The 23,789-nt window shown below is 43.2% G+C and overlaps 1 protein-coding gene across 1 annotated transcript; it reads left to right on the top strand.

Moving 5' to 3' along the window:
• The first annotated feature begins 3,151 nt into the window (after positions 1–3,151).
• Positions 3,152–22,745, top strand: MKRN1 (makorin ring finger protein 1). Its single transcript, XM_040259898.1, has 9 exons — positions 3,152–3,506; positions 3,899–3,980; positions 9,327–9,495; positions 16,087–16,313; positions 16,793–17,019; positions 18,920–19,134; positions 19,863–19,973; positions 20,530–20,668; positions 21,022–22,745. The coding sequence occupies exons 1-9, from the start codon at positions 3,327–3,329 to the stop codon at positions 21,229–21,231; spliced, it is 1,560 nt and encodes a 519-aa protein (XP_040115832.1). The 5' UTR covers positions 3,152–3,326; the 3' UTR covers positions 21,232–22,745.
• Positions 22,746–23,789: the final 1,044 nt, after the last annotated feature.

The following is a 23,789-nucleotide window of genomic DNA, read 5'->3' as shown; positions in this document are numbered from 1 at the left end:
ACACAATATCTCTGCGTGTCTCTCCAACTTCTTTTCATATTTAAAGGGGCAACATCATCTGTGCTTGTCCAACTTCAAAAACTTATTGTGAAACAAAACAGACAAGGTGGGCAAAAGGCCTTTGAAAAGCTCCAAGTATCGTTCTGATGTAGGGCTGCCAGATAAAATATAGGATTCCGAGTTGTAATGGAAATTCAGCAAACAGCAAATGCTTTATGTATATATCCCATGCAATATTTGGAATTATACTTACACTGAAACTCAATTTGTTATTTATCTGAAGTTCAAATTTAACTGAGCATCCTGTATTTTTATTTGCTAAATCTGGCAACCCTTTTTGCTATCATATAACAGCATCAATGAAAACAATAGAAAATACTTACCTAGTGGTTACTACATTCAGGACCGTTCCTTGAGCCATATATATATATCTGTATTTAAACTCACTAAATACTTACAAGGAAGGTGTACTATTAGACTTACTTCACCTGCCTTAATTAAGGCAGGAATTTGCCCAGTGTCACATGGCTACTATGTTCAAGCTCTAAAACTTGCTCATAATTCCTATATAACCTGTTTGGGTAGCACTGGCTCAGCAGACTCACTGATAAATGTTTTGTGTGTGAAGAAATGCATGGATTGCCCTTGTGCTAAAATGTTCTCCCAGAGAAAGAGATGACTGTTTTGTTTCCCTATAAGACAAAACATCATTATTCCTATTGGTATAGATGGTGAAACAAGGCATAGTAACTTTTCTAACATCAGAGAATTCTTTCACCCATAGCCCAAACATTTTATTGAGCAACTACTATATGCTGCACACAGTTCTAGAGACTTGTGATATAGCAGAACAAAATAGGCAAAGATCTCTGGATTTACAGAGCTTATATTCTAGCTAGGAGAAACAGACCAAAAAAAAAAGAAAAGAAAAGCAAATTCTACAGTAATTAGAAGGTGAAAACTATGCAATAAAAAATAGAGCAAAGACTTCCCTGGCAATGCAGTAGTTAAGAATCTGCAATTGCCCTTTAGGGGCACAGGTCAGTTCCTGGTGGGGGAACTAAGATCCCTCAGGCAGTGCAGTATGTGCCCCCCCGCCCTCCCCAAGAAAAATGTTACTTAACAGGTGAACCCTAACAGATAAAAACTACCAGGAACACACCTGTAGTCCAACAAAGAGGTTAACTTGCTGCAGCAGGGGAGGCCACATAGGGGAGGAAGGTGGGCATCTTGGAAAAGGGAGTAGGGAGGGGCTTCTCGCAGGATTGAAGCTCTTTGGGGATAACAGCACAAGCAGATGGAGGACCAGCTCTGGGCTGGGTGCTGTTGTGAGGTGCAGCAGTTTAGGAACTGGGTTTCTTATAAATCTTTGCGTGCTCAGGTAACAGGGAAGAGCCAAGTCTGACTCCATGTTGGATCTGATTCTTTGACTTAAACCTTGATTGTCATTGTCTTGTTATAATCATACATTATAGCCTGCCTCAGGGAACCCTGCCCTCTGCTGAAAGTTAAACTAAAGTGGCTTTGTTCCACTCACTGGGAGACAATCTGACCATGCCCACCTCTCAATGGCTGCAAGAAAAAAAGTGATTAACACAGCCCCTCCTATTTTGCAAGATAAAGCTACTTTACTTCCTCACCTCCTGTCTCTCCCTGTTCTATAAAGGAAACTGGCATCCAGGCCCCCATAGGATGGTGTTTCAGGGACCTAGACTGCTATCACCGTGGTGCACAGGTGATACTTTCCTATTCCTGGCCTCCACACCTCATCTCTCAGTTTATTGGCCTGTCATCAGCAAGCAGATTGAGCTTGGACTTGGTAATGGAGGGAGAAATGAAGCGGGGCTGGGCAAGTCATTAGTAAAAATGCTGCATTTTCTCAAAAGGGGATTGTCAGTCATTTTGCAGCCATGCTGTGGCCTTGAGGGAAACATTGTTTTTGTTGGCTTTGCCACTGTCCTTGTTTGTGTCTGTTGGGTACACTGTGGTCTGATTATCAGTGGGATGGATTTTCACTTTCTCAAAGTAAAGAGATTATGTAAAAAAGCAAATTTAAGGGCTTATGAAAACCTGTCAGGATTTAGTATGCAGCATCTAAGTGGACCGGGGGCATTAACGGGGAGGTAAGAGTACATACTTTTTAATTTTCCTAGTTTTAGAAATAACTCTTTGAAGCTGGGATATTTCAGACAGCTTTTATTGTTCAATATCTATTAAAATTGTAGTGTGAAGCACACTGTTAAGGGTTTTACCTGAACTTTAATAAGTTTCACAACCATCTTCAGAGATGTTGTGCTTCAGAGAGGTGTGCTTAGTGGCTCAGCCGTGTCCGACTCTTTGCGACCCTATGGACTGTGGCCCGTCAGACTCCTGTCCATTCGGATTCTCTCAGCAAGAATAGTGGAGAGGTTTGCCATGCCCTCCTTCAGGGGATCTTCCCAACCCAGGGACCGAAGCCAGGTCTCCTCCATTGCAGGAGGATTCTTTACCATCTGAGCCACCAGGGAAGACTCTGGGGGGTAGGTCCTGTTATCGTTTTTAAATAATTTTTTATTTTACAGAGGAGAGGAGGAACACTAAGAGGTAAGTTAACTGACTCAAAACTACGTAGTTAGGAATGAGAGATGGCCAGAGGTTAAGGGAGACGACTCCACAGCCGCTGCTTAGCCACCTTGCTCTTCTCTTGGGTTGAGAGATCACACCGCTAACGGGAAGAACAGGAGAGAACATTTGTTAAAAGTGTTTAGTCTGGCCAGGCACTAAAAGCTCAGTGAATTGCCACACTTATAAAGCCTACTAGGATAAGGAAACTGAGGCTAGAGAGAATGGGTATCTGGGCCACGATCGTACAGTTATGTTAACTAGTAGAGCCAGAAAGTCTGGATTCAAACCCAGGACCCCCCAAGCCCAATCCCAGTTCCGCCTCTCCACTGCACCAGCCTCTGCTGGGAAGGACTCCTCGAGTTGAGTGCCCTTGAAATAAGGACTTTGGTTCCCTAGGCGTGGAACCTGGGGGCAGTAGGTGGGGCGGGGGTGGGCGCTCACCTGGGGGAGCCCGCCCTCACCCCGCCCCTACCGGGCGGAGCCTATTCGTCCACCAATCAGAGGGCGCTGGGGGCGGGCCGGGGGGGGGTGCTCCGGCCCCGGCCCCGCAGTTCGACCGGCGAGAGCGCTCGTCGACGCGACGCCGGGGCCGAGGCGAGCGAGCGGGCGCCTCAGTGTCCTTCCCCTCCCCACCCGTCGCCTGGCCGCCTTCTCGCCGCGGCCGGACCGGAATTATGTGATCCCGGAAGTTCCGGCGCCATTGCTGTGTGGGATAAACAGTAATGGCGGAGGCTGCAGCTCCCGGAACAACAGCCACACCATCAGGAGCAGGAGCGGCAGCGGCGGCGGCGGCAGCGGCCTCCCCCACCCCTATCCCCGCAGTCACCTCGCTGTCCCCGGGGGCGGGGGGCGGGGGAGGCGGCAGCGACGGCGGCGGCGGCGGCGGCGGCTGCGGCAGGCCTGTCCCCGGCACCTGAGGCTGAGACGCGGCGCGGCCGGGGCCGGGCGCGGGGAGGGGACCGCGACCGCGGAGGAAGGGGGCGGGCGGCCGGGCGGCCGGGCAGGGGCGGGCAGAGATGGGAGGCGAGCCGGCGTTGCGGTCCCCGCGGTCGCCGCGCTGCGTCAACCCCCGCCGGCCGCCGAGGCCCGGGCGCGCGGCCCCGCTGCGGAGCCGCCGCACTGCCCGCCGCCTCCCCGCACCGGGCCGAGCGGCGCGGCGCGCGCGGGGAGAGAGGTGGGCTGACTCCTCCTTCCTTTTATTGTCGCCGATCCCCCCACCCCAACCCCCGGCCTGCGAGCTCGCCGGTTCCAAAAGGGGGTTTGGCGGTGTGGCCCGGAGCCCGCCTCCCCGCAGTCCTGCCGGGCCGATGATCGCCGCCGCGGGCCCGCGGGCGAGAAGGGGGGCCCGGCGGGCCCCGCAGCCGTGTCATCCGTTTGTAACGTCTTCCCGGGTCCCTCGGGCCCCGCCCGGAGCGGGGAGCTTTTGTGATTTCTACTCTTGTGTGTTAACCGGGCTGGGCGATTCTGAGCTTTGTTTCCGAACCGAGTGCCGGCCCGGGGGGTCTTCTCCACCGCCGTAGGTATTACGAACTGGCATTCCCGTTCCCCTCCCCCGGCTGGAAGGTGTCTTGTTTTCAAGTCCACGCGTGTTAAGGGAGTCGGGGAGCTCGTCGCTCCGCAGGGAGACGGATTTTGTTTTGGGTTTGGGATGTCAGATGAACATATTTGAAAAAAATAAGTGATTAGTAGAGGACGGTTATGCGGACATGTGGCTGTGCGTCTAAGATAAGGGCATTTAATTGGATGTCGTACTTGAGTTTTTTTCTTAAGTGATCAGTAAGCGACTAGAAGCTTTTGTTTTTCTGTCGGTTGAAAAAATCAGTTGAAACGCCGTTATTCACCTAGGCGGGGTAGTTTATATCCAGATATCAATACTTGAAAATATTTTTAATATACAGAACTCACTGTCCTGGTATTAACAGGGGTGAAGCGTTCTCAGTGCTTAATATGATAAATTTAAGACATGAATGGTAAGCTTAATTATTTTCAGTAACGGGATAGAGAAAGCATAAAAGCTGTTTTAGGTAGCTTTTTTCAGTTATCTGTAGATCTGAGAATACTTGTGCTGTATCCCAAAGAATGAGAATTTAAAAATTTCCATTCATGGAACCAGGTCTTTGAGTCTGTTATTTGTTTCCTCTGCAGTGCTGCAATTGATTTATATGTGCTAGCTGAATCTTTTAAAATAAACTAGTGTAACCTTTATATTCTTGAATTTTCTAGCCTTTTTACCCTGCAGTTCCAATCTGTCTGCATGCACTGAGAATAATCAATATGTGGATTCTTTAAGAACTCCATGCAGTGCCTTAATTTTATCAATACACACCGACTCTAATCTCGGTTATTGTTTGGCTTTGAATACCCATCACTAGCTTGACATTACTTTGTTACTTGTCTCATTATTATCCTGTTGTGTCTGTGTCTGAGCTCAACTCATGTCTGCAGAGAATGCATTGTCACTTCTGCACTTTACTTTCCTCTCTGTTAGAAACTTTTCCCTGATCTACTTCCCCTTTTCTAGTTCCTTACCAGCGTCATTAGAATTCAAAACAGCTCACTAGACTAATCAATTCCTCTTTGCCTACCTTTAGATCTTTGAGTTTCTGAAATATTCTAGATCATCCCGGGACCAGCGTGAGTTTCTTGCACATGAACCCTAATAGATTAATATATTTATCAGATACAGGGTTAGTTAGACACGCTATTGTTGTTTTTATAAAGCAAGCTATAGCTTTTACTTGAAACTTATCCAGTAAAAAGAAGTACAGACTAATTGATAAGTCCTGGGTTTTAATACTTGACATTACTTTCAGTTTATTTTAAGTACTAACATGATCTATTAAAAATCTTTCTGCTTTGTCTAGGGGAATACCAGATATATATTCTTTCATTTATTGTAAACTTTGAGCTTTTTGAGAACAGGGTCCCTGTTTTATCATTTTATCTATAGGGCTTTTTCAGTGCTGGTATGTATATATCTTTCTGGGACTAACCTCATTCAGTTATTCTATAAATAAGTATTTGTGCTTACAATGGTAGACACAGAGCAAGATGTTGAAGGGAAGGCAGGAATGCACTGTATTATGAATATTTGCTTTGTGTTTGATAGTAAACTGTCCTTTGAAGAGAATTCAAGGTAGTGCTGTGTTCTAGTTTGAGCCTCTTTTCCCCTTGTATGTAGGAATTTGACTAGGGCTATTTTCTTCAAGGGTATAATCCTTAGAAGTTGTTTGGATGTTGGAAATTTGTTTTTAATTGCTCAGAATCCTCTGTATTTTCTTGTTGGTTAGTCTTTTCTAAATATTTCTCTTAAAAATTCTATCTCATTGTGTTAATTTCACAGCTTAAAAACCTAGATATAGTTTTCCCAAAGAACTATGTTATGCTGCCCCCACCAGGCTGTTCTGATAACTTTTATTAGAGAAATTCTGTAAAATAGAAATGGTATTGCTTCCAGTTTTCCTGAATGTGGGGGATTAAAACAATGAAATTGTAACTTGCAAGTTGTAATTTTGAATTTAGATACTGCTAAATATTCTGTGTACAGGTCCTTTAGAAGATAAAAGGCAGAATAAACTCTGGTTCTTAAACACCAGGAATTTACAGTCTGGTTTGAGAAATAGGGAAGCCCAGGGTACATGTACTTGTCAAGAATTAAGTAACAAAGTAAGAAATGTCACAGCAGATTAAGTGATTAACTGCCAACTTACTTAATATTCTTTAATTTCTATTAACAATCCCAGATGCCTACCTATAAGTACTTTGAGGGTCTTGTTTGGTTCTCTTGTACCCCCATAACCTGTTGAGGTTTCTTGTATGTATCTTGGTAAAAGTGCTTAGGTTTCCAAGAGGTATAGCAGTCAGGGATTCTAGTCAGTTGTATTTGTCTTTATTGCTGGACAATGTCTGGTTGGCATCATGGAATCGTCAAGGCGGAAGGAAGCTTAGAAATCCTGTGGCCCAGCCTTTAACAACAAAGGCAAGCTCAGCCTGGACAATGTCATCAAGATGTATTTGGGTGATGGCTTTTGGCGGTGGCATTTAAAAGAGAAAAGTGCTTGTGTCTTGATTGGTTTTGTAATGGGAGAAATTCTTGGAAGAGTTGACATTTTTTCCTCTTTCTGTTGTAACTTACACTATCATGTCATAATCTCTTAGATGTAGAGATGGGTTGGCAAGGAGGGATATCACTGTGAAGACTGAGAGAAAAAAAGGCATGAAAAACAAACCAGCAACCCAGACGGTCTGTACCACACGCCCCTGTAGAATAATGCTCGGTGTTTGGCAGTAACTAGTTAGGGCTTGTATTCTGGAGTTTCCGTTGATGTCACAGTATCAGGTGATTCTGTGTCTGCTTGAGTTCCTTTGGTGCTGCTAGTTCTGGATCTCAGGAGCTTATGCCACTGCTGAATAGGTCTAGTTCTCACTCCTTACATTGAATCAGATTTATGATGTAACTTCCCACATATGTTTACTTTGCCAGGAATAGTGCCAGAGGTTACTCCTTTGTTTTCTCCCGGCTAAATTACTCCAGTTGCTTAAAATCTTACGGCATGACATCCAGGTCATCTTTCCCTGTTGGTTGCCTTAGTCTTTCTTAACTGATTGGTTAAGTGTGTACCTTGGAAACAAATGTAGTTGGGGTGATTGCCTGCCAGGACAGAGGAGAGATGTGGAAATGAACATGAATACCAGCAAAGACGTTATACAGTTGCTACTTACTGAACACGTGCTCATTTTTAAATTTAGTTTTAAGTTTTAAATCTCAGGGGAAACTAAGATTTGTGTAGGTGGTGCTCAGACAGCTTCAAACCTTGCAGAAAGCTGCCCTATAGTTGTGCAAAAGTTCAGACCTTGTTAGATTGTTAAGCCTGAAAACAGTTGAAATTAGGTTAATTACAATTAGAATTTGACTTCCTGCTACTGTAGTCTGACATTTTGTTATGGACTGAAACCCTTGGGTACTTCAGGATCTTGCTAATTACAGCTCTTCCTATCAAGATGTTACATTTTTTTCTTTCTGCCTTTACATAGAAGGTATATATTTGCCAGTGATCTGAATAGAACCTTTCACCTTTCAATTTGAAGCAGCCTTCTTCAAGGCTTCTTTAAGTAAATATGACTGAATCTCTTTTCTATACATCATTCAATCCAGTGGACAAGTGGGGTACTTCCTGCTATTCTACCTTCCATCTATATAACTGACACTTAAACCTAGGAATTAGGCACTGCCTCTTACTCTGTACCAGCTGTGTTGTCTGACTCTTCTCCGACTTTTGGGATCCATGTACTGTAGCCTATGATGCCCCTCTGTCATTTGATTTTCCTGACAGAGATTGGAATGGGTTGCCATTTTCTACTCCAGGCAGGGTATCTTGCTGATCCACGGTGTCCCCTTCGGTGGCAAGTGGATTCTTTACCACTCACTACTGAGCCACATGGAAAGTGCATATCAGCTGTGCATAAATGCAGTTATGACTTGCCAAAATTAAACCTTCATAATTCTGTTCAAGAGAAAGAGACCCAGTCAGTGAGATGATGAGAGGGAGGATGGCGGCCGGGGGGGGGGGTTCTGCTTATCAGAGTCATCTACAAAAAATAAGACCCTTATCACTTCCCTGATCGCTTCGTTACTTCAGATTTCTGCTTGGCCCAGGCCCCATTTTCAATTTAGTAGGTCTAAGGGAAGGTGTCCAAAATTGCATTTCTAGCTGAAGCTCCTCCAGTACTTTGGCCACCTGATGTGAAGAGCCGAGTCATTGGAAAAGACCCCCATGCCGGGAAAGATGGAAGGCAAAAGAAGGGGATGGCAGAGGATGAGATGTTTAGATGGTATCACCGACGCAATGGATGTGAATTTGAGCAAACTGAGGGAGATAGTGGAAGACAGGGGAGCCTGGTGTGCTGCAGTTCACAGGGTCGCAGAGTTGGACGTGACTTAGTGACAGAACAACAACAAAGCAAATTCCCGTCTTCTTAGAAACTGAGTCAAACTCAGTTTTTGGAAATTTCTAGTTAGCTACACATGTTCCCCTGTAAGGCAGAGGAACAAGAGTCTGCTAAACAAAGGACAGAAAGTGATTTCCCTTTGCCTATACCTTTGCAACAAATGTTACTTGTGTTCTCACATGTGGCTTTTAAAGAATTTAAATGGTTTCTCAGAGAATTGAAATATACAGTAGTCTGATCTGTTCCAGTTTACATTGTTTCTTTTTTTTTTTTTAACAGATAAAGCTGCAAATAAAAATTATGACTAAAGTTAGTGGAAAACAAGCTATCTATAGGACTGTAAATTGAGAGCAATGGTCAGACAACCTGTAGAGACAAGATTAAGGATGACTTCAAAGTTAAATCTAAATTGGTGCCTCTGTCTACAGGCAGCCTTCCTGTGCTACCATTATAGATAATTTTATGATCATATGGTCTAGTTCAACTTTCTTTGTGTTCACTTCTCATGTTTGTGTACAAAGAATATAAAAGAATATGTTACTAGTATAGTAGTACTCGTGTATTAGTGGTAGAATATATTGGCCATGGGGACTTACCAGTGGATAAGACTCCATGTTTCCAATGCAGGGGGCCCAGGTTCAATCCCTGGTTGGTGAACTAAGATAAGATCTCTCATGCCAGATCTAAGCCCGCACACTGTACCGAAGACCCAGTGTAACTAAAACACATACATAGTAATAAAACAAAAAAGACCGTATCAGTCATGAATTGAGTACTGGCTTGTAATCCAATTTGTGGTTCTTTGTCTCACAGGTATTTCCTGCATGGGGTTTGTAAGGAAGGAGATAACTGTCGCTACTCACACGACCTCTCTGACAGTCCATATGGTGTAGTGTGCAAGTATTTTCAGCGAGGGTACTGTATTTATGGAGACCGCTGCAGGTAAGAGTTTGTTTCCAATTTAGTTTTGTTCGGGGTGGATGGAGAGGTTGGGAGAAAAAACTGAGAGTAAAACATGAAATTCCAACAACTTTGTAAATAATCGATTTACAGTAGTACTGCTTTGTGGCTTGTAGGGTCTTAGTTCTCAGACCAGGGATTGAGTGTGGGCCATGACAGTGAAAGCACTAAGTCCTAACCACAGGACTGTCAGGGAATTCCCTGAATAGTACTTTAAAAAGTGCTCCTCCTGGTGGCTCAGAGGTTAAAGTGTCTGCGGGAGACCTGGGTTCGATTCCTGGGTCGGGGAGATCCCCTGGAGAAGGAAATGGCAACCCACTCCAGTATTCTTGCCTGGAGAATTCCATGGATGGAGGAGCCTGGTGGGCTACAGTCCACCGGGTCGCAAAGAGTCGGACATGACTGAGCAACTTCACTTCACTTAGGAATGTTAGCCCATTCTGATAGATAGAGCTCTCATCTCTCCAATAGATCTCTCACTTGGAAAGAATGTATTACATTTACAAAATGCATTTGTAATATAGCCCTAAGTTTAAGTAGTGCCTGAGGAGCATGTTGGGCAAACCTAGGGATAAGGTGTGGTGAAGTCGTGTTTGTTAATGGTATTTCCTCTTCAAGACCAAGAATAACGTGCATGTTTGACCAGTTGGGACTGGTTTCATTCTGTTAGATTGAATTATGGAGAGAAAATGGGATCATAGGCATTTGGGTAGTATTAGGTTACTACTTCAGAGGGCTTGTCATTCCAACTAAACTTCCCTAAACCACCTGAGCTTGTAAGACTAAATTATAAGCTGACATTATGGAAAATGCTTTAGCAGTGTCTGGCTTCCTAGAATGGTGGAGAAGTAAGAGAAGTCAGCTATTAAGTACTCTATCCTTCATTGAATTGTCACCATAGTCTTATCAAATTGTGATTCAGCAGCAGTGGGTTCTGCTAGCCATTGGGTAGAGCTAGTTTACAAAATACCTAGGAGTATTAGTTTTCTGTTGATGTTAAAGAAATTACCCTGAAACTTAGCAGCTTGGAAACAGTAAATATTTATTATCTCGTGGTTGCTGGGGTCTGGAATCTGGGAGTGGCTTAGCTAGGTGAGTGGTCCTAGCTCAGGCTCTCAAGAGATTTCAACTGGGCTGCCAGCATCTGCCATCCTCTGCAAGTCTTGAATGGGGGCTGGACCACTTTGAAGATGGTTCACTCATATATCTTTGTTCCTCTCCTGGTGGACATTTCCCTTGGGCTGCTTTAGTGTCTTCACATTAACTTGTGCCTAGAGTAAGTGATCCAAGAGAGACATCAGGGACGAAGCAACAGTGCCTTTTTATGACCTAGTCTCAGAAGTCGCAGGCTGTCACTTCCACTATATTCTGTTTATTACAAGTGAGTCAGTGTACAAGGGGAAAGAAGTTGGGCTATACCTGTTGAAGGGAGGACCATCACTAGAAAAGATATTTTGACAATGTCATATCCAGTTTTAGCAGAAAAGAATTGTGTCAGCTAATGGGGTTCAAATGCTTAGAGTTCAGAAGACTAAGAAATTATTGGTGAGCAGGATATATTGATGTTAGGTTACCTCACGTCTTTTTTACTAGGAAATCTAGTTAAGAGGAGAGAAAAAGGAAAAGATTCTTTCCATGTGGTCTGTCATTTTGCCCTCTGCTAAATTTTTGCAGTTTTGCTGGAGAGGAATAAAATGGTACAAGGACACTCCCGCAAAAGAAAAAAAAACTAAAACTAAATAACCCAGATATGTCTTTTGTAACTAGGCAGTCAGTTCAGAGACCTTATCACCTATAGAGAGAGAGGAGTTGAACATGGGTGAGAGTAGAGATGGACTCTTGAGGTGCTGAGCAGAGAGATAGAGTTATAGACTGTGGTTGAGCATGGCTGGTAACAGATGAACCTCTTATTTCAGAAGACGTACCCCTCCCATTGGACCGTACAGCTGAAATGTTTGGGAAATAAGGTTAAACTGAAGAAATCCGAGCTAAATCCTAGACTCCCTTGTGTTAAATCAGCTTATTTTTTAGAGACCTCTGCCAGCCCCAGCAGCATTCTGGATTCTCCTTGGGACAACAGTATAGAAGCCCGTCTTCTGCATAACCCTGTATTTAGAGTGGACTTCCTCGTGGGAGACAATTGTAGTTTTCTTTTTAGTGAGGGTATACAGCCCTCTTTTAGGGAGAATGATCCTGATTTGAGCTGGCTTTAGAGCTCTTAGGACAAAGTAAAAGGAATTAGAGAAGCCTATATCCTGATAGTCTGCCTGAGAGGAAAGTTTGGTGACAGTTGTTTGGCTGATACAGGTGATTATTAAGAGCTTGATTTTAGAGTAGCTAAGGAAGGAGTCTTACAGGCTTCTTCCAAGACTGTTTCCTTGTTAAAAATTGCCTTGGGGGATTAAGCCTACTTTTCACTCTTACTATGTAGGTTTTTTTTTTTTTTCCCAGAAACATAACATTTTAATAGATGAAATAAACACTCTAGTACATGCAAGGTAAAAACTTGATATTGGAGGTGGGGGAAATATCTCTTATTTAGGGATCTTGTTATACAACCTGACCAATGTCCAGGGATTTGAAATAATTTAACTCCTCATAAAGGCAGTAGTTTATAAATGAAAGATGATACCCTAGTTCCAGCAGTTCAGAAGTGTTGCTGTGTTCGTTTTGCGTGACGGGGCCCTGTTATTTAGTGAGGCCAGTTCTTTGTTGCTCAGGACTGTTGTCCAAGATCTAGCATCCTTGTTGTTCAGTCTCAGTCATGTCCGACTCTCTGAGCCCGTGAACTGCAGCACACCAGGCTTCCCTGTTCTTTGCCATCTTCTGGAGCTTGCTCAATTTCATGTCCATAGCGTTAGTGGTGCTGTCTAACCATCTCATCCTCTGCCACCCCCTTCTCCTTTTGCCTTCCATCTTTCCCAGCATCAGGGTCTTTTCCACTGAGTTGGCTGTTCACATCAGGTGGCCAAAGTATTGGATTTCAGCATCAGTCCTTCAATCACAGCTGATTTCCTTTAGCTTCCTTAGTAAGTTCCATAGAACTCTGAGTCATTGTTCCTAAACAACCACTTGGGAAACGGGCAGGATTGCCTTCTTTAACAACTATGGTTATGGTAGATCTTGTTTCATTTGGAGGGTTTTTTGTTTGTTTTGACTGCTCAGTGTGCGAGATCTTAGGTCCCCTACCAAGGATTGAACCCTTGCTCCCTGTAGTGGAAGCGTGGAGTCCTAACCATTGGACTGCCAGGGAATTCCCCTTTGGAGGAGTTTTCACTGTAGACCTACTGAATCCTACACATTAAAAGCTTAAAAGGCAGATATCAAACCTCACAAGGGGGGGTGGGTGGGCGTTGCAAGCCAACAAGATGAAGTGTTGTTCTTTTGTGCAGAAGAAAAATTAAACTTCCTTTGCTGGAAACTGTGTCAGAGTACTCGTTGAAAGATACGAAAGGAAAACACAATATTGGTTTCAGTGTTGTCTCAGCATTAATCCCCCATTCAACACTTTGTCTGAAAAGGATCAGTGATTCTGTGATAATTCATTAAAGAATTAATTTAATAGCCTTAACAAAGCCACTATCATGACTGTGAATCCAGTAGATATGATTACCCAGGGCTGGCAGACTTTCAGTATGGGGCTGGAGAATTAATATTTTTAGCTAGGCAGCCCATATGGTCTCTTGTAGCACAAAAACAACCCTAGATAATACATAAGCTAATAGTGTGGCTAGGTGCCAATGAAACTTTTATTTTGGGACACTGAAATTTAATTTCATGTCATGAAATGATCTTTTTTTCCAACATTTAAAAATGCCAAAACCATTCCTAGCTCCAGTTGGGTTTGACCTGAGGCCTGTAGTTGGCCAGTTCCTATTCTAAGAAGAGCTCTCTGCTTCACTGAAACATTAGCTTTTAGCAAATTCCTTTCAGAATAGGAGTCTTGCTTTTTCTTTCTTAATTTATTAGTTCTTTCTTATGCTCTAGCTTTCATGGTACTTACTTACAAATTTTTACTTCAGAAGTATATTTTATACATGTCTATTCTGCACTGTTTACAAATGTGAACCTTCTTACTAATATTCTATGCTATCAAAAATATTATATCTTGTTGATTTCTTGATAAACTTACCTAAAAACCAAAATGCACTCCTTTCAAAAAACTTTATAGTGGGACTTGCTAGTGGTCCAGGGTCAAAGACTTTGCACTCTCAGTGCAGGGAGCACCTGGGTCTATCCCTGGTTAGGAAACTAGTTCCCACAGGCTGCAGCTAAGACCCAGCTCAGCCAAATAAATATTTTAAAAAAACCAACTTTATCGTATTTGCAATTTGATAGATGATGATGAGCATTCTAATTGTTTTTTAAGTAGATATTTGAGTCATTTACTCTGAAATTCTTCAAACGAGTATGGATGGCAAAGGAGAAAGAACAGAAACTAAAATATAGGCATCGAAACTAGTTCTTAGACCCTTTCACATCTTGACATTTAGTTTTATTTAATCCTTTAAATGCTTTTGAACTGTGGTGTTGGAGAAGACTCTTGAGAGTCCCTTGGACTACAAGGAGATCCAACCAGTCCATTCTGAAGGAGATCAGCCCTGGGATTTCTTTGGAAGGAATGATGCTAAAGCTGAAACTCCAGTACTTTGGATACCTGATGCGAAGAGTTGACTCACTGGAAAAGACTCTGATGCTGGGAGGGATTGGGGTCAGGAGGAGAAGGGGACGACTGAGGATGAGATGGGGGGATGGCATCACCGACTCGATGGACGTGAGTCTGAGTGAACTCCAGGAGATGGTGATGGACAGGGAGGCCTGGCGTGCTGTGATTCATGGGGTCGCAAAGAGTCAGACATGACTGAGCAACTGAACTGAACTGAATCCTTTAAAACTTCCTCAAAGCCCTGAAGGCTGTCTTCATTGGTAAAGCTGGCATCTTAATTCCAAAACCTGGGTTCTTTTCTAAGTTAAAGGCTATGAAAGTAATTAAAATGTGAGGACTGGGGACTAGATTTCTAAGGTTTCCTAAAGCTCTAAAACCTCAGAGCAATGCTGTTCAGTAGAACTTTGTATGATAGCATGAATGCTTTCTATCTGCTGCCCAAAAAAGAAACTGCTAGCTACATGTGACCACTGAACACTTGAAAATGTAGCCAGTCCAAGGACCAAGGAACTGAGTCTTGAATGTAAGTGTAAATAATTAGATACAGCTAATGGCTGCTCTGTTTTACAGGGCAGGTTTGGAGTCACAGTAGAGCTAGAACACTACTTAACATGTCATCTCTAATATATTTTTGATGATGAAGTGAGCAAGTGAAAAAGCGTATTCATGATCATCAGCTTGCATAATTCCAGCCTTGAATAAATGCACTGGGTTTTTGTGGCTGATACCAGGATACTCACAGTAGGTTACCTAATGCTTAAGAGTTGAAATAGGAGGGTTTGAGATAACATAATGACAAAAACCAGCTCAGCAAATGTTTGCCATGTTAAAGAGCAGTCTTTAGTTAGAATGTTTTATCTTTTAGATGTAAACACAGACACTTGTAACACAGATGACCCATGGTTAGTATTGCCAGTGAGTTAATTTCAAGAACCGCTAGATACATACTATACATTATAACAGCTTATGGATTGGGTTAGCCAAAAAGTTGGTTCAGGTTTTTCTGTAAGATGTTATGGAAAAACCGAGATGAACTTGGCCAGCCCAGTAGTACGTTCATCATTAATTTCTTGTGTCTGAGTGAATTTCACAGCCTAAAATATTCTAAGAATTGTGAGGATTTTCTCAGGCAGCAAGGTGCTTCTTGAGGGAAATTAGTTTTTTTCTGTATTTGGAGATGAGGTTCAATAATAATTTTACAGATGACAAGGAATCAGGAAATGCACAGGGTAAGAGTTCAGAAAAGTAGGTGAGTGGATGTATATAGGAGAAAAGGAAATACACGTTGTATATTTTATAAATGCTGTTTCTCCCTTTTAATATTGGGAGCATTTTAATTTATGTATTGGTAAAATGGCCCACATTTTTACTTGTTGGGTTTGAGTGTCAGCCTTGCTTTGCTTAATCAGTCAGTTTTGGCTGCATAGTCTTTTTTTTTAACAGAGCTGCCATGGTAACAATAAATTGTCAATTCCTGAAACTCTTAATGAGAGTGGAATTTGAGGGGTAATAGATGGTCTACAGCAGGGGTGGGCGAACTATGGTTTGTAGAAGAGTACATGTGACTGGGTCCTGTTTTACAAAAGTTTTATTGGAACACAGACGTGCACAGCTGTTTAGATAATGCCATGGCTGCTTTGGAACTACAGTTACAGACTAGAGCTGTGACATTGGTGGTTTGACCTGCAGAGCCCTGAATCTGTATGGCCTTGCTACTCAAACTGGTCCCTGGACCAGTGGTATTAGCATCGTGTGGCGACTTGTCAGAGACATGCAAAATTAGGGGCGATTCACAGGCACAGTAATTTGAAAAGAACCCAAGGACAGGATTGGGAATGTATATTCCATCTAGAGGCTTCTGGTTAGACAGTGATGGCTGACTTTGTAAATTTTTTTTTCTTTTTAAGATATGAACATAGCAAGCCACTGAAACAGGAAGAAGCAACTGCTACAGATCTAACTGCAAAGTCATCCCTTGCTGCTTCCTCGAGTCTCTCATCAGTTGGACCGACTGTTGATATGAATATGGGCGAAGCTGAGTCAAGAAATTCAAACTTTGCAACTGTAGGAGCCGGTTCAGAAGACTGGGTGAATGCCATCGAGTTTGTTCCGGGGCAGCCCTACTGTGGCCGGAGTGAGTATCTTTGAAGAAAAAAAAAAGAAGGCTGGAGAGTGTTTTATCAATTAGCTGAATTTTCACAACTTTCCTGCTTCCAATTTTCATATTTAGCCAAGTCTTAATATTCTTAAATTAGGTCACCTTAGAAGAAAAAAAAAAACAGATGGAGCAAAAGAAACTTCTTGACTTTCAATAGTAACGAATGTAGAATGTTTTGAAAAATAGACCTTTATCTCCTTTAATCAGTACAGTTGAAATACATTCAAAAACTTTTTTTTTTTGAGTTTTTTAAATTTTTTTTTTAACTTTAAACCAGGCTGATCTTGCAAATATTAGTAGCAAAAGACATTCATTTCTTTCAAGAGTAGGGGATTAGTTTCAATAGACTATTTTGGAGTTTCTCTTAAGTTCTTTTTATCTTCTTTAGCGAGACTAGTTCATGTATCTGCCTTAACTGTTTTGGACCTTTACCACCCTCTTAAACATTTTTTCAGCTGCCCCTTCCTCCGCTGAAGCCCCCCTGCAGGGCTCAGTGACCAAGGAAGATGCGGAGAAGGAGCAAAGCGCAGTGGAGACCAAGCAGCAGCTCTGCCCGTATGCCGCAGTGGGGGAGTGCCGCTACGGGGAGAACTGCGCGTATCTGCACGGAGACGCGTGCGACATGTGCGGGCTGCAGGTCCTCCATCCCGTGGACGCCGCCCAGAGGTCACAGCATATAAAAGTAAGTTGGAGGGAAGCACGCACTCTAACCGGTGTGCGAACTGTCTTTGCCGTTTTACAGCATTGTCAGCTCATGTCAAAGAGACATTGGGTGAATCAAATGTTTCTCTTTTAAGTAGGAGTGTTTCCCTTCCTGGCATTCTTGACTGTTTTATCAGGAATTAGGCTTTTAGAACCTCAGATTATGGGCTTTTTTTTTCTCCCCCCTTTTCTTTCCTTCTTTTTTTAAAACAATAGCTTTTCTGAAATTCAAGTTCCATATAGCTCACTCTTCTAAAATGCATATTTCACTGGGTTTTAATACGGTTGCATAGTTGTTCAACTATGATCACTATTCTCTAATTTAGGACATTTTCATTCTCCCCAGAAAAGAGACTTAATACTCATTAACTCCTTTAGTCTCCATTCTACCCTTCCTCCAACTGCTGGCAACAACTCATTTACTTTCTGTCTCCATGGATTTTTTTGTTTGTTTTGGGGATTTCCTATGAATGGAATCATATGTGGCCTTTTGTGACTGGCTAAAACAGTAGCATAATGTTTTCAGGATTTGTTCTTGTTTTAGTGTGTATCAGTTAATCCTTTTCTTGGCTGCATAATAATCCTCTGGATGGCTGTGTGACATTTTGTTTTTCCATTTGGGTGGTTTCACCTTTTGCCCATTAAGAATAATCCCCTGAACACTCACATATAAAGTTTTGTGGACATACATTTTAATTACCTTAAAATAAGGTTGCTAGGTCATATGGTAACTCTGTGCTTAATATTTTGAGCAACTTTTTCCCAGTGACTGTACCATTTTACATTCTCATTAGTAGTGTATGACAGTTTCAGACTATGGTTTTAAGCCCATTTGTATCTGTGAGTATACTGTATTGCAAACCTGATTAGAGGAAGTTTGGTTTCTAATCATAATCATGTCTGTTTAATAAAAATAAATTTGGTTGTGAGGGTGGGGGTGAACCATGGTATAATAACTAGCATGTTTTTTATAGAATAAAATATGTGTAGTATAATGTGTCAATTATACCTCATTTAAAATAAAAAGTATGTGATGTCCGCACGGAAACATGTACATGAGTGTTCATAGGATTATTCATAATGGTTCCAAAGTGGAAACAACCAAAGTATCCGTCATCTGATAAATGGAAGAACTGGTCTCTCCATACGATGGAATGTTACCCAGCAATAAGAAGAAATGAAAGTCACATATTCTACAACACAGATAACCTTGAAAATGTAGTCAAGTGAGCAAAACCAGTCACAAACGACCACATATTTTTTTGTGAAATGCCCTGAATAAGCATATCCACAGATTCGTCATTGCCTAGAACTGAGGGTGTTGAGGGGAAATGACTATGGGGACAGACTGAGGGGATGTTTGTATAACTCTGCATGTACTGAAAACCATTTCTTTGTACACTTTGAGTGAATGCATTATATGGTATGAAATTATATATCTCAATACTGTTTTATTTTGGATGTGGAACTTACATGCCTGGCACATAATTGTCACCTAATAAATGTTCATTTCCTTCATTCTTATTTTTGACAGGTGGCAAATTAGAGTCTTAATCCTAATTACATTTTCCATCTAGAAACGAGTACACTAACAAACAGTATGAAAAACAGCCTGTAATGTGGGTAACTGCAAGGGTTGAGTTGCAGGATAGAGAAAAGTAGGTAATCTTTAGTTCTTGAAGTTGAGTCTTTAGAGTTTGACTTGATGGTATTGTGAAGTCCCTCGATGTCCGCACACCTGTATGTACCACCTGGTTAAAGCTGTTTCTGACGTCATACTGGGAACAGTTCTCTTTTCAGTTGGCTGTTTGACTCTGAACAGGCGTTCTCAGCGGTCTGTCATGATGCACGCCCTGACTGCTCCTCTCTGTCCTCTCTAGTCCTGCATCGAGGCCCACGAGAAGGACATGGAGCTCTCGTTCGCGGTGCAGCGCAGCAAGGACATGGTGTGTGGCATCTGCATGGAGGTGGTCTACGAGAAAGCCAGCCCCGGCGAGCGCCGCTTCGGGGTCCTCTCCAACTGCAGCCACACCTACTGTCTCAAGTGCATTCGCAAGTGGAGGAGCGCTAAGCAGTTTGAGAGCAAGATCATAAAGTGAGGCTCCTCCCCAATCTTCGTTTGTGCTTTCTATTTTGGGGAAGAATTTAGTATCTTGTGCCAACTTTCAGCCAGATGGACCGCATTTAAATGCATGCATTTTATCTCGAAACTGGGGTATTCTTCTAATTGGGAGTTCTTCTTTGTATTTCAGCTAGCTTCTAGATTAGTTGGTATATCTACTTTTATTTGAACGAGGAAAACCCTATGTATCAGTTAGTAGAATCTTCGTGCTTTTTTCTGAGGAGATTGTGTTTAATGGATTAGCCAGTTTAGGCTCAGAGAAGAAGCGTATCTAGCTCTGAATGTATGTTTCCTGGCATTTTACATTTTCCACTTTCCTATTCCATCCATTAAGCTAGCCAATAATCCACCATCCTTTAAAAATTGTTCTCATAACTGAACAAAAACTACATAATCTAAACAGAGCAAAGTTACAAGAAATAAATTTATTTAAACGAAAGAAAAAGGAGTCTGTGTGAAATGTCTTCTTTTTGTTGTTTTTTTTTTTTTAACCTAAAGTTATTTTTTTTATGAACTGGCTAGCCATTGAGTTGAACTTACAAAAAAAGGAAATGGTCAGTGGTGTGGGACCCTTGCAGGAAGTGCCCATCTGCCTCTCAGTTAAGTCTTTGAGGCTGGAGGTGACACACCAGGGTGTGTCCTTGAAGGAGAGTGGGCCTGCAAAGGGGAATTTGCATTGCAGCCTGTTCATTGTTTCCCAGGTCCTGCCCAGAATGCCGGATCACATCTAACTTTGTCATTCCAAGTGAGTACTGGGTGGAGGAGAAAGAAGAGAAGCAGAAACTCATTCAGAAATACAAGGAGGCAATGAGGTATGAGCACTGCAGCCTTTTCTCAAGCTAAGATCCCAACATGTCGCTTGGGCTCACTTTGAAAAGAAACAGTGCTGCATTATACACTCCTACCTCCTTCCTACCCTTTCTTTTACTTCCCAGTACGGTGTGTCACCCCTGATGACGTTTACCCGGTGTGTATCTTGCTGTAACACGGTCGCTGGGGTGCACGCCCAGGGGCTGTGTTACAATGAAGCCTGCACTGCTGGTGTGGCTAACGCCCCAGGAATGGGGTCTGCCTTATCCCGAGTCTGTGTCATGGTTGTCCTACTGTATTCTTGTGTGTGGGCCTTCTCGAAGGTTCTTTCTCTTCTGGATCTGCGATTCTAGGGCTGTTAAACGGCTCAACTTGAACAGTGTCTGGTTCCAGTCTGTTTTCATGCGATAGCACACACGTTTAAGAACACACCTCGGGGAGGGCTGTTAACAGACGTACCGGTTCTATTCTCTCCCCATTTTAAAGAAACCCCGGATGATAGTCGAATACAGACCTGAAATCCACCGTGAGTAAGGGTTGCGCTATTTTCCTTTCCAGCAACAAGGCGTGCAGGTATTTTGATGAAGGCCGTGGGAGCTGCCCATTTGGAGGGAACTGTTTTTACAAGCATGCGTACCCTGATGGCCGTAGAGAGGAGCCACAGAGACAGAAAGTGGGAACATCAAGCAGATGCCGGGTAACTCTCACTGTTCTTTCAAAGGAGGGGAAATACCACACGCTGAGCCTGAGGCCCGCACAGATAGGGGCAGGGGACGGTGAAGGCCCAGGTCTAGGAGCCAGAGCCTAGAGGATTAAAGGAGACCAACCTCAGCAAACCGGGAGGGCTATGAGAGGAAAAGCTAGAACGCTTAAGGCTCTAGACTAAACGGTGTGCCGAGTAACCAGCGGGGAGGCGTTGGTAAAAGTCGAAACCCTAAATCAGAAGTCTTGGTTCGTCATGCCCTCTGTGCTGGACATTTTGCCTTAGAAACTGCAGCCTAGAAGACGCTGCCTGCACTGCCACCCCTATCACGGCCTTGTTTTTTACAGGCCCAACGAAGGAACCACTTCTGGGAGCTCATCGAGGAACGAGAGAACAGCAACCCTTTTGACGACGAAGAGGAGGTTGTCACCTTTGAGCTGGGCGAGATGTTGCTTATGCTTTTGGCTGCAGGTGGGGACGACGACCTGACGGACTCTGAAGACGAGTGGGACTTGTTTCACGATGAGCTGGAAGATTTCTATGACTTGGATCTATAGCAGCTCGGCGGGGCGCGTGAACTGTCTGCCGAGCCTCAGGCGGCAGCGGGCCTTGGGGGTGGCGGCCGCACCCGGGCCGCTCTCCTGGGCAGGCCTCTCAGCTCCAGGTGCTGTCGTAATCATTTTCACCCAGGGCCTGTCTTCTCAACCCCTCACCTTTCCCCAAGGAGTATGTTGTTTTCTCTGTTTGAAAAAGTTACAAAAATAAATCTGAAAGTTAGTTTTTTTGTAACATGAATTTAACTGTCAGACAGTTAGTGCAGGTTTGTCGCGTCACGATTTTCCACCAGATCCACACAGTTCGAGGGGAGCGTACCTGGATTTCCAGGACTCACTTTGGAGGACCTCGGGTTCAGAAGTATCAGCACTGGCCCCTGCTTTGGGGGTCCAGGCAGTGGGGTGATGGGTGAAGGATCTGAACTGTAGCACGTAGCCTCCTTCTGCTCTAGACTTGGGAGGTGGGTACTTGGTTTCTGGTGAAATCTGCACATCTGTGTTTTTCCGTCTGGTCTCTGTCCTATCACCCCTGCCCTGTGCACTCGTCCTGTGGTTTTGGTCTCTTTGTTTCATTGCACACAAGTAATAATACTACTGGGTAACCAGAACCAGGTGTGAATGTATTTGAGATTTTTACCCTCTTTAGCGTGATAGAAAAACTGTGAAAGAACACATATAAGATGGGAGTGGAAGAAAATAATGCAGAGCTGGAAGCTGACTCCCCAAGGCCGAGGCACCTGGGATGTGTGAGTGTGAGTGTGTGCCCGGCTTCCCATCCCTGCATAGACGCAGCGTTTGTAGCCTTAGCGAAAAAACTCGGTTTAGTGGTTTCAGCCTCGTGTGGCAAATAGATCTTAAAGGACAAAGCAGTTTATTGGTAGCTGTTAATAGAGCAGTGCTAGCTCTGTCTGTATAAATAGAAAAATGGGCTTAGCCACAGAAGTGCAAACTATCTGGTTATCCCATATATTAACACAACCTAGGGCTTGGGTCCGGAGTTGTGTTTAATGTTGTATGATCTCCTAGACTTCTCAGTCCAGGCACTTTGACAAACTTTTGTCCTCATTTGAGGCGTTTTTTGGTCAGGTTTTTGTGTTCCTTTTTTGTGGGTATTTGCCTCATTCCATCCCCAAGCTTTGCAGCTAGACAGTGAGGTTCAAAACTACGTTCTAAGGCGTTTCCTGTAATGGAGTCATTGGTTGACAGTATAGTAAGTCAGGCTTTTCCACTAAAAGGGGAAACAGAGGGTGGTAATCCAGAAGATAAGATAATGTTAAATTGTTAGAAGAATTCCTTGATCTGAAATTTTAGCTTTGCGTTTTGTTGCTCTTTCCTGAAAATAACTTGGAGGTGCCCCGGATGTGTCCATCCACTGCTCTGATGCCTCGGATATCACTCGTTCTTTTCACTTAAAGAAAAAAAAGATAAAAACAGTAATTGTTGCAGAGGTCTCTGTATTTTGCAGCTGCCTTTTTGTAAGACGCACTTTTCCCAAATAAAACAGTTTTTAAAACCCATGGTTTGGCTTCTTGTTGTGTGTGATGGGCCGTCCTGAAGCGTGCAGATGTCACTTGTGCTACTTGTTTCTTGCATTGCCTCTTGCATCAGTTGACCCATGAGTCAGATTTCTGTGGACATAGTTTCATTGAGAAAAGTTGACATCTCTCCTAAAGTATCTAGCCAGTGAGAAATGTTGGTGAAATAGAGGACAACCTTACGATGGGCTTGCAATGTGTGAGTGCAAGTGTTTTGTACTGTAGAATTTGCAAGACTAATCCTTGGCCTCCTTTGTTGACCAGAGGCACTGTCAGTTTCTGCTGCCATCCTCTGGTAGTTGAACTTGCTTCAGATCTACAAATAATGGTGTTTTTGTTCCTAATTCTATTATATAATTTTTCTTTTTTTGCCATATCTTGCCGCTCTTGGGATCCTAGTTTCTTAACCAGGGATTGAACCTGGACCTTCAGCAGTGAAAGTGTGTGGTCCTAACCACGGGACTGCCAGGAGATTCCCTGTATGAATTTTTTTATTAATAAAAACCCTTCCACCACTCCTGTGGAATACCTTAAGTAACCTTTTACAGTGCTTATTTGTAAAATAGTTTAATATCTATAATTAAGAGTAAATAATTGTATTGCCTATATTAATAATCCATGCAATTTGAAAATGTTTCCCCGTCTAGGAATTGTGTGATGGCAACTTAACTGTAGTCTTGATGTTGGAGATCCACTGAGGAGTCTGTTTCTTTAAGCTCCCTTCTGGTGGATCTTCAGCTGAAGCTGCTCCCTTCCCAAAGTACTCAGAGTTTGTACTGATGAGGCCCTGCTGGGGACCACACATACTCCCAGAGGGATGCTAAAGAGCCTTGGAGGTGAGGTGGAAGTGGTGGGGGTCTGGAGGGGGCAGAGAGAGACTTAAACCTCCGGTTTTTGGTGTCCAAAAAGTAGGAAAAGGCTTATCAGTAGCTGCCTTGTTGGCATGTTGGTCCATGTGGGGAGAATGGCTTGGGCATGACCCAGGTGGTGGTAATAGCTGGAGTTCAGGTGGGTTGATGTCTGAAG

Source organism: Oryx dammah, unplaced genomic scaffold (assembly GCF_014754425.2).
Source record: "Oryx dammah isolate SB20612 unplaced genomic scaffold, SCBI_Odam_1.1 HiC_scaffold_18, whole genome shotgun sequence".
Taxonomy (NCBI): domain Eukaryota; kingdom Metazoa; phylum Chordata; class Mammalia; order Artiodactyla; family Bovidae; genus Oryx; species Oryx dammah.
The sequence above is the reverse complement of the archived record's forward strand: the minus strand, read 5'-3'. Positions and strand labels throughout refer to the sequence as shown.